At 32.0% G+C, this 11575-nt stretch overlaps 1 protein-coding gene and 1 long non-coding RNA gene across 2 annotated transcripts; one reads left to right on the top strand and one right to left on the bottom strand.

The window, feature by feature from the left end:
• The first annotated feature begins 1235 nt into the window (after positions 1 to 1235).
• Positions 1236 to 4472, top strand: LOC114927299 (uncharacterized). Its single transcript, XR_011879426.1, has 5 exons — positions 1236 to 1396; positions 1651 to 1743; positions 2584 to 3759; positions 3850 to 4048; positions 4130 to 4472. It is a non-coding gene; the product is annotated as an uncharacterized lncRNA (long non-coding RNA).
• Positions 4473 to 5541: 1069 nt separating this feature from the next.
• LOC114927297 (ras-related protein RAB1BV-like) lies at positions 5542 to 6613 on the bottom strand. Its single transcript, XM_072231894.1, has 4 exons — positions 6542 to 6613; positions 6200 to 6348; positions 5927 to 5937; positions 5542 to 5633 (listed from the first exon to the last, which is right to left on the bottom strand). The coding sequence occupies exons 1-4, from the start codon at positions 6611 to 6613 to the stop codon at positions 5542 to 5544; spliced, it is 324 nt and encodes a 107-aa protein (XP_072087995.1).
• Between the last annotated feature and the right edge of the window lie 4962 nt (positions 6614 to 11575).

The following is an 11575-nucleotide window of genomic DNA, read 5'->3' on the forward strand; positions in this document are numbered from 1 at the left end:
AACCGGCTGAATTCATCACTTCAGGTTCGAATTTGAGTTAGGACTGAAGATGCAGGGCTGTTTTTACCTTCGAAAATTAGCTTATTGTAGAAGAACTAGATTGAGGAGGTAGTAACACAAAAAATGCATTGCCATGAAGAGGTTAGCTTTAATCCAATCATGCAGACTTGAATTAAAGAAATCTTGTTTTCACATTGGTGGTAAAAGGGCATCCCAAATGCTAGACGCAAAAGTCCAATCTCTTAGTACATAAAATGTAGTTTCATTGTAATTGCTACATCTTGGACAGAGGGGGGAGTTTGATAAGTGACGAGGTTGTCTCTCCGCATACCTGATATGTTCGGGTTTTCTCTAACGCCAAACAAGATCAAATATGTCATTGAGAAGAGGCTGATTAGTACTAAAAAAAAATGATAAAAAAGTGGCAGAATATTAAAATATATGAGGTTAGAGATTAAGAGGGACCATTTAAAAGTGTTTAAATTTTTTATAATAAAAATTTGATTATTTACTTAACAATAATAAAACAAATGAAATAAAATGACTAGGCCCATTGTATAATTTTCAACAATTCATTTAGAAAAATTATTTTTTGAAATTATTTTTATCTTAAGTTTTAAATTTTTTAAAATTAACTTAAAAAACTATAATAAAAAATTAATTATTATTAACAAATTAAAAATTAATTTTTTATTTTTATTAATTTGTAGTCGTTTTTTACCGGCTGTTAATATAAAAAATATGGATGAATTAGTTCTCTTCTTAATTTTTTTTTTCAAAAACTAAAACTAAAAGAAAAAAAATTACAAATTTTTTAACTACATTAACCTCTAAAATATTTTGGAATTGGGTAACAAAAACTAATAATAAAGTTTTTACGTGGAATGATTAGTCACTGCTTTAACCGTGAATAGTGAATACTATCGAATATATATATATATATATATATATATATATATATATATATATATATAGGCAAAAAAAGTTTGTTTTTATGTGGTGATTGGTCAAGCAAGGTCTATTATTCTCATTATTCTATTCTTGGCATTGCAACTTGCATGCGTTGCATTTCCTCATACACCGAACCAATTGTATGTTGTTAAAGTTTCTCAGCCCATCCAACGGTCCAGATTCCATCTGAGGAAGACACGTGTCGAGAAACGAATGGGCGTAACCCTGAGTAGCGATCGGTTCAGGTTCACCCTATCCTACAACCCTTCCAAGAGAAAGAAATCGAGTGCTCCATACACAGCCTGTCCTATCATACGAACCTCTCTCTCTCTCTCTCTCTCTCTCTCTCTAATACCGTCGTAAAGGTCTTCCGATTAGGTTTCCGGGCACGGATCGTGGAACCTTCTCGAAGCTTCTTCCCTCTTACTGTTCCAATTTCGCAAAGGTAATCGCTTTCTTCTAATTCCTTTAGCTCGGTTATTTTATTTTAGCGCTGGTGAATTTATGGGAATTTTTTTTCTGTAATCAGCTTGATATGCAGTTTCAATTTTTTTTCTTGAAAGAAAGATTATATGTAATGTAATGTGAGGTAGTAAAAATAAAATTCATTATTAATTGGTTGTTTTTGAAACATTGAAGGATGTGTGTGAAGTGTGAACTATGTTACAGTACATTAAGGGGATTTTTCTCTTGTTTCAGGAGTTGTTTTGGTGATTTGGGAACTGAGAAAATTTTCACTTGGAATCAGCAACAAATTTACAGTGGATTCACCTGCAAACCCAGAAGCAAATGGTATATATAATTTGTCAACTTTTTCTACTAGGATGAGTAAATTGTGCATTGTTCACTGCTTTTCCTTTTGGCTGAAGATTCTGTATTGTTATAAGTGTTGTTCATTTGTAAGGAGCTTAATTTAGTCCTTCTTGCGAATGCACATTGGGTTTGTAGATAGATGTTGCACTTGCATGTTGCTTCTATTGTTTGGAAAATCAAGGAGCTTCTCATGCTTTCATATGATATTTTGGGCTCATTGCTTTTGGCTTGAGAGTTGAGACCGAGGATCTGTAAAAGTATAAAGCATCTGTAAACAAATGGAATGTGGGGAGCACAACAAAATCTCGGTGATAGAGATATCATTGTCTTATATATGTGATTAAATGAGTAAAGGGCTTATGATAGAAGACCTTAACATCAAAGGTTACTTCTGGATAAGCCAGGTTGGTAGTCTCTATTATTGGGATAAGCCAAAGAGGATGATCTAAAAGAAAAGTTTCAAACCGCTATACGGTCTTACTTTTAGACTCAATTATATATGTTTGATTACGATTTGTGAAATTTTATTTGTATGAAACCAAATATATAATCAAAACATAAAAGGCTAAAACCTGCAGCATTTTTCTATTGCCATGTCATTTGTCAGTTTGCATACATGTAACATTTCTAGTGAATAGCAACACTTTTCACTAAATTACTGTCTACCTGGTCATCTGACATAGTCTGGGATGTAATTAACCACCTTTATCCTGCTTAAATGTTATTGATTGAATTTGAATGAAACAAAGAAAAGCTGATAATTGCTAAGATGTAAAGTTATAGTGAGTATTTTTTTCTTTTTCTTTTCTTTTTTTGCAGTCTTTTCAAAATAAGGGATTTTGGACGGTAAAGGGTTCAGACACATTAATGACAGAGAGACAACTTTTGATAATCCTTCCAAAGTTGAACCAAACGACCTCATCAGTGGTTTGTTGATTCTGCTGAAGTGGATCTTTTTCCAAACAAGAAGCAGCAGTAGAAGATGTAAATGGAAAATCAAGTTCGGGATTTTCAAATGTCAATTATCCTCCTTGGGACAACAGCTCTGGTTTTCGGTATCAAATATTGTTGATCAGTTATTTGGGTCTGAAACCAGGCAGGTCAATGTCATTGAAAAGAATGTTTATGTTCCAGCTGGTAGCTCTAATGTCAGATCAAGGGCAATGACTAATCAGTATGGGGACAATTCCTCTATTGGCTTGTCTATCTCTCATTCAGTTGAAAATTCGGAAGCACCTCTAAATTATGGTGGAGTTAAAAAAGTTAAAGTAAGTCAGGTTAAGGATATTGATGGTGTGCGACATCATCCTGAGGGACTTAATTACAATATGCAAAGCAATGGTGATCTACATCAGGTCTATGGTGGGGAAATTGATAAGGATGGTAATGTAACTTTAATGGGTCTTGCCTATAACGGAGGGGATGTTTCATGTGAGATCTTCTGGTGCCCCCTATGGCAAAGGAGGTGACACAGGCATGTCATTTGGTACTGATTCCTATAGCAAAGATAACACAAATGTGATTCCATTGGCGGGTTCCCGGATGAACGGGGTATTATCCCTGCTGGTAGGCCTGCTGCAGATTATGATCAATTATATAATCAATCTTCAGTCCATATTCCAGGAGCAGGTCATGAGAAAGAGTTGGATGCATCAAATCCTGGTGCAGTTGCAAATACTCCTCAAGTAGTAAAACAAAAGTCTGAAACTGTGTCCAAGAATAGACAAGAGTCCAAAGCAAACAAGAAAGAATCTCCAAACAGCTTCCCAACTAATGTCAGGAGCTTGATATCTACTGGTATGCTGGATGGTGTTCCTGTAAAGTATGTGTCGGCGGCCGTGAGGTAAAAGATAGTATTTATTGTTAATGTTTACCATTTTAGTTTAAAGTTCTTTCTAATAAGTTTATGGTTAAATCTTACGGATGAAGGAACTTCGTGGAATGATAAAAGGATCTGGCTATCTTTGTGGGTGTAAGAAATGCAACTATTCGAAGGTTTGTAATCCATCCTGATTACGCACCTCAGTGACCGGTTTCCATTTCTTAAAAGCCATTGACTGACCTGCTGATGTTTTATCATATCAGGCTCTGAATGCATATGAGTTTGAGAGACATGCTAATTGCAAATCAAAACATCCAAACAATCACATTTATTTTGATAATGGGAAGACCATTTATCAAATAGTACAGGAATTGAAGAGTACCCCTGAAAGTATGTTGTTTGATACAATTCAAACTGTCTTTGGTGCACCAATTAATCAGAAAGCATTTCGCTATTGGAAAGGTAAATGAATTTCTCTCTCAAGTCTTACCGTTTCTGGTTGTTTGGTATGTCACTCATCCAATTCTTTCAACTCCTCTTCAGAATCTTACCAAGCAGCAACGCGTGAGCTTCAGCGCATTTATGGAAAAGAATAACTTAAAAATCTAACTCCCGAAGCTTTGTGAAAATGCAACCTAGTTTAGAACTCGTGTGCAGAATAATGTCTTCATTTTTAGTACTTTTCGTTCTATGACTCGGCAAACTCCAGTAAACTACGGACCCTTGTGGCCTTGCTTAGTATATTGGAAGCTTCATTTTAGCATTTTAACAGATCAAAAGAATTAGGTGCTTTGGACAGAATTATATGTGGCATTATCGTGAAAGCCAAGGTTAATGTTGATTAGTAATTTAAAGGAGCAAGACTTCTGGACTCGTTAATGTTTCAGATTAATCTCTTTACGCAAGGTAAAGCCATTGCTTCGAGCCAGTAAAAGGAGGTAGTTTCAGTTGAGTACGTTAATTTTTAGATTAATACATAATTGGCCCGTGAAGTGCCTTTGATAGTTGAACTTTGGAGTGAAATGTACACATCAAACAAACCAAAAAAACTTAAATGATTTTAAGTGGTATTTTTCTCACTTTTCGGCCTTTAACAAACATCCAAAATCTTAAATTATTAGTAACTCCGATCTTGAGCATTAAAACCTAAGTATAATTCTATCATCTTTTTTTGTCAACTTGGAGTAGTTGTAGATATTAGGCAGCGATAATTTTGGCATGCAATGATTCCAAGTTCTCATAATTTTGCATTGGGTTTCATGTTCTTCTGTCTGTACACTTTTACGTTTCCAATGTTATAAGCGCTTTTTCTTATTCCCTTAATATGCAATTTGATCTTAAGTCCCGAATAAATAAAAAATGGGCACTTAGATATGCATTCACCATAATCAAATCTAGTTTTGGATTAATATAACTTGTTGAAAAATTCAGAAACTACACCACGCGCAAAATTTTAAAGAATGGCACCTTGAAAATGTTAAGCATTAATCAGCTTCATGTTTATCATGCATATATTTTTCTTTTTCTTTCGTCCTTCTTGCTCTTGGACAGTAAACTTGCTTCCAATCAGTAAAATTAGGCCCTCAACCACAACAACCTGATTTTTGTGTGTGCAGCGCCCTCCCCAGAGCTCCAGGGCGGCGGCCCCTGGGTCTGTGTAAATGATTTTGGGATCCGCTGCAGGGCTTGCATTATGGAACAATTCAGAAGATTTGTTTTTTTTTAATAGTATATAACATCACTTACAGTTTCAAAGAATTTGATCCCATACTCATCAGCAAGTTCTTGGCCTTGGATGTCGGCACGGCCTAAAATGAAAGGCGTAGATATATATATATATATATATATATATATATTAAATATATAATCAATCACATATACATAATCGGGGTGTTATAGAATTAAGATTAAACAAAACAGAAACGGAACTGCCTACCCTTTTACTTTCATCCATGTCAGCTTTGTCCTACCAGTATCTTGTTAACATTGTCTGAAGCATGTTGCTCATGTTGCGAATCCAATTCCTGATATCTGAAATCAGCAGAAGCTGGTGAACATTCCAGATGGAAAGGCTAACAAGTTTAAAGAGATTTTGCATGGATCTGCTATTTTAAATTCAAGCACCAGTGGGAATTTCTGTTAATGTGCTTTCTGTACGTCATAGACTAGTAATACCATTGCACGCGATGTAAGCTGGCGAAAATTAAAGGAAAAAAAAAAAAAACACATGATTTTTCAGAAGAGTTAATAACGTATTACACCCAAAACTAAAGGAACTTTTTCCAGTAATCAAATAAAGGATCCACTTAATTATCTTTAAAGATGCCAAACAATTACTACATGTGGCCAACCTGTTTTATAATAACATGGTTTGAAAATTCAAAATATACATTTGAAAAATAAGTGAAACAAATATGTATTTATATACAAGAATACACTAGTATCTTGATTCAATGGCTACATTTTTTTACCTTACACATTTAGCATTTTTGCTTTACGGATTTACATTAATAGATTTGCTCAAAACAATATGAAGAGATCCGAAAAAATATTGAATGTGTGACACTATAAGCATGGATAAATAAATAGGCATAGTAGTCTAAATAAGCTTACCAGTTGTAATTGTTTCCGAAACACCGCTCCCCTGACCTGCCAGTATCCCAAATTTGGAGCTTGATCCGTTGTTGCCATCGAGGCTCAATCGTTTTTATTTTAGAATCAATACCTGGCTTTGATGAGGGTAGCAATTGTGAATTTGTGATCTGAGCAATATTTTGCAAACTCAAATTGCAAAAACTTACCCTATGGTTGTGATGAAACTAGTGGTGAAAGAACCATCAGAGAATCGCAGAAGGATGCAACTTTTACCAACACCTGCCATACACCAACCTCAGCTACATTTTACACAATTCGAAGGAGAAGCTGAATAAAACAAGGCATTGAAAATAAACTTACCACTATCGCGATCAATAGAAGCTTTATGAGATAATCGTAATCGGCACGGGCCCTTGCCGGTGGAGCAGCCATCTAATAATAATTTCAATTCTTCTTTTTTAATTATTATTATTATTTTTATTTTTATTAATCTAATTTATTATAAGTATTATCGGAAAACCGAAATGAATCTATTGCAAGGTGCAAAGCAACAGTGGCGAAAGTTTTGTCCTTCGGAGAGAGAGAGAGTGGAGTGAGCTAAGGCAGATGGTGATTTTTTTTAGACAGAAAAAAAAAAAGGAGAGGTGGCTTTGTTTTTGTGTCATTATTGTTATTATTGTTTTGTTTTGGGAAACAAAAAACCAAAACCATGCTTTTAGGATTTTGACCAGACAGACAATGTGGCTGTGTTTACAACCTTGTACTTTCAACCTGCTCCGTCTATTTCTCTCTTCTCATGTCTTTATTTTCTTTTTTTTTTCTTTTTTTTTACCAATAATAATAAAAATCAATGCGTAATAAGATGAAATTTTCACATGAAAAATATCACAGTAACACACTGCTCACAGATTTTTTTAAATAAATAACTTAATTCTTTTATTTACTGAAATATATAATTTATAAAATATTTATGAATTTGTGCCATTTTACTTATTTTGTTTATATGTTAAATAAATTAATTTTGAGTGAGATAAACACATATATAATTACACTTATCATATGTGTAAATATGTTGCCATACATTGCTTATTTCGTTCACTGAAAACGACATAAACTTAAACATCACCTATATAAAAAACTCGATAGTAATGTCTTAAAAATGTCATTTTCATATGTTTTTACACCTTTTTTTTTTTCATACATAGTTTTTTTATATATATATTATTGAGGAATTTGGACATTATTGTGCACATATGCACAAGATAACGATATCAAGCACCTGAATGTAAGGTGGCATATCGCAAGAGTGTCAGATTAGTGTTGTTATTTTTCCTTTCAAATAAAGAAGCATATCATTATAGTTAGAGTATTTTTGTGGATTTAATTAATTATATATTTATATATGATTAGGAAGAAGATATCAAATTGTTCCATCTATAAGAGTCTTTGGTATAAACTCTTTCTTATTTTTAGAAGAACTATTTTCATTATTATCGCAACGTATTCTTCATCTGACTCCTCACTGTTCATGTCCATGTCTCCTACTGACTAGCACAGTGCATAAGTGGTGATGCAAGAGGTGGAGCCATCTTGGGACAAAATTCAAGTGTTTAGAACCACTACCATTCACGTCGTTAACCTCCACAGAAAACTCCATCACTTGGTGATAATTATTCACGTAAATCGCATCTGAAATTGCCATCGGTTAAAAGACCAGAAATCGACATACTCTGATTTTCCATTGTAGCTTATTAATCTTACCCCTTTTCCACTTTAAAAGTATAAACGAAATAATTGTCTTTTATCTCTTTTACTGGTTACCAAATGACTTTGAGTGTGTAAATGATACATGTGAGTCCGCTTCTCTCACGTATTACGTTTATACTCGTAATACTTGTTTAAAAAAATATGTCTTATCTCGTTTACAGTATAAATGAGATATATAAAAAAACATAAATTCGTAAATAATTTATAAAATTAATTACCTATTTCAATAAATAAAAAATTAAATTATTTATTTGAAAATTTTGTCTGTTCACTCATATCTAAACTAGTATTACGATTTGAGGCTATTTTTTAATAAAAAAATTGTGTGTAATTTATTATCATGGATAATTAGCGTATTTTTTTATATGAATTTATTCTTTTTTATTTTAAGTAATTACTCAGACCCTCAAAATTTAAAGAAATAGACAAATCTGAGGGTCAAACTTCATAGTGCACAATTAAAAAGTTCAATTTATGTTAAAATATTTTTTTTCTATTGCGAAGCAAATTGGAAGCTCCGATTTGAACTTTTAAATTTTTTTAATATTAAAAAACAAATCTAAGGATCATATTTGTAGATCTAAAAAAATTTAAAATGATCTCAAATTTGAGTATTAAAAAAATTAAAAGTCACAAATTTGAGGCTAATTTTTTTGGTAAAGGATTGGAGAGGTGTGTTATGCATAGTTATAGAAAGTTGGTGTATTTTTTATGGATATGGAGATAATTATTTTATTTTTTTAATTAGAAACTATAAATCGGAGACTCAGATTTGAGTAGGGGTAGAAATTGGGGTCAGATTTTGGGTAGAATAGAAAATTGAGTGTCTATTTTGGGTAGGGATAAAAAATTGAGGTAAATTTTAAGTAAAAAAAAAATTCAAAATCCCCAAATCGAAGGTCCGATTTGCATGTTTTAAAATTTTTTAATGTTAAAGCATAAATCTAAAGGTCAGATTTATAATTTAAAAAAAAATAAAAATCACAAATCCTACTGTTAGATTTGTGGTGTCCATAAAAAAAAATATGCTAAGTATCCACATTATTAGAAAGAGAAAGTATAAAGAGTCAATGGTCTAAGCGTACAATGTGTACAATGGAGGTTTATGAAATATTAAAGATATAATCATTAGTGTTACATTGTCCTATCAGGTTACGTTTTGGGATGAGTAGGTTCATGACATGGTATTAGATTTGTTATATTTTATTTATAAATATTTTGTCAGATTACGTTTTTTGGATGAGTGATTTTATGACATGAGATGTTTATTATCCCTGGTATCCGGATGGTTATTCTGAATAATATGAGTGATGTTCATTTTATTCATAGACCAAGATTTAGCCAATTATACGCTTAAGCCATTGACTCTCTAGCAATACCCTATTAAAAAACACTAACTGTACAAAAAATAAAAAGCGCAAATTTAACCTTCAAATTTATGCTCTTCACATGAAAAAAAAAAAAAACATAACTGTCCATATTATTTAAAAACGCCATTGGAAATTCAATAATAAAAATAAAAAGCGAAGACTTGATATACTTGGAGCTAAAAATAAATTGATAAAATTATAAATTAATATATTTTAACCAACTTGGGTCAAATTAAAGTAATTAGCTAATTTATTTATTTAAACAAGAGTTAAAATTTTAAATTTTATTTTGTGTATATATATTAATTTATTAATTAATAATAATTTTTTAAATAAAATACAAATTTAGAATAAACTGATCTTTATATTATCAAATTAGAGGACCATCAGGAATTAAAAAGACAAAATGTATATATTCTTTTGAGTTCCACGCCCTTTAGCAGCAGGAGGAAACTTAGGGGGTAAGTATTCATTTGGTTCACCCAGCATTTACTTTGTTCGTGCATGTCCCAAACGTTGTTGGAATTGGGTCGATTTTGTTTGCAGCATATTTTTGGTAGCAAATGTGTGATTTGTTTACTTTTCCATTACCTGATGATGGTGGTTCTTCTGAATGCAAAGGTAACTAGAATTGAATGCCACGTATATATTGGCAATTATTTTTTACAAACAAATAAATGAAAATTTCGTTTGTGCTTCCCACATGCTGATGTGCATATTCATATTAAGAAAATATATGTAACCAACTAATAATCAGCCAAGAATGGAATAATATAATTAATTATAATTAATTTTATTAATTTATAATTTAATTTGTTTTTTAAATTATTGTTGACCACGTTCAAAATATGAGGGAAGATACGCTAGTGATTGGAGAGACTTACGGAATAGATGTTTTGATCATTCATTAGTTAGTTTCATATAATTAATTATGTTTTATTAATGTGTAATACATAAAACATAGAAATCATATCCAAAACCATCCAATTTACAAAAAAAAATATCCGTGTATACCTATCAGTAGCAACATCCAAGTCACCGGTATCTCTAGTTTATTAGTTGGCTGATTATTGACTTATATAAAGTTGGTTCCTAGCATTGTTATTCATATTAAAGTTTAGATTATATTATTCCTATTACGGATTATCCTATGTATGTATGTACAATTGACTCAATTAGAGGCTCACCCAACTGATGTGTGCCACGTGCCATGTGCGAATGATATTAGAACATAGCATTAGTTAATTATTTTGTTTTTGTAAAGAAAACAATAAAAACAAACAAGGGTCTTCTTCAAAGTTTAATAACGTAGTAAAAATTGCTAGGCCAAGTATATTCTTCCAAAAAAGAAAAAGTTTGATGAAAAGTAGGATCCTTATTCTTTTAGGCTCATCCACATTCAACAATATAATAATTAATTAATTAAGAATTCTTATAATATAATTAAAAAGATGCCAAAATTAAAGTATAATAATATATATATAATATGTGAAAACATAATGAATGGGGCCAGAGCATAATGTCGTAATATAATGCTCAAGGTATATGCCGAAGAAGATCCTTTGTTCTTTGCCCCACCATAACCAAAAGGAATGCTTTTTCTATTCTTTATAGCTCACAAAACTCACCCTCCCATCGATCTTCTCTTTCAGCTCAAGGTGTATGTTCTTCATCAATTGCAATTGAAATTCGGGTTATGATGATGGCAACAAGCACTTGCAACTTGGAGCATAACGATGGTGATGATGATGAAGAAGAAGACACGAAGTAGTTATGCTTCTCTGTTGATCAAGTAACCAATGATTACTATTGAATATCATTTGGGCAACTGAATATCCTTTGGCACCAAACACATACATATACATCATCCTTGCTCCTCTCTATACCCTTTTCATCATTTTCACAACAAATAATACTATACAAGGTTTATTTATATTTTCTATATTAGGCAAGTTTATTATGGTTGCTTAGTACTAGTTATTAATATTATTCTATGCCTTTCATGTTATATTGGACACAATTTAATTTGCAGTGATATGATCATTTTTGCTTTCGGTTCATTTTTCTTTCTCTTTTTGCCATTTGAAAAGCTAACCCCGGAAACAATGTGTTTATATGGCATATTCTTAAGTCTACGACCCTCTTCTTCGGTAGTAACGTGTTGTATGTGATGATAATTGCCATTTGATTTCGTTGTCAACCGTCTCATCTTGAGAAGAATTATTGGCATATACTGAATTCTTCAGCTTACTTTTCG

Source organism: Arachis hypogaea, unplaced genomic scaffold, assembly GCF_003086295.3.
Source record: "Arachis hypogaea cultivar Tifrunner unplaced genomic scaffold, arahy.Tifrunner.gnm2.J5K5 arahy.Tifrunner.gnm2.scaffold_132, whole genome shotgun sequence".
Classification (NCBI taxonomy): domain Eukaryota; kingdom Viridiplantae; phylum Streptophyta; class Magnoliopsida; order Fabales; family Fabaceae; genus Arachis; species Arachis hypogaea.

What these genes read in the sequence shown, in the direction of transcription:
- LOC114927297 (XM_072231894.1), bottom strand. Translation starts at nt 6,613, where the DNA reads ATGGCTGCTCCACCGGCAAGGGCCCGTGCCGATTACGATTATCTCATA. An exon ending in TTCTATTGATCGCGATAGTG is followed by an intron (nt 6,349 to 6,541) that starts GTAAGTTTATTT and finishes AATATTGCTCAG; the next exon opens with ATCACAAATTCACAATTGCT.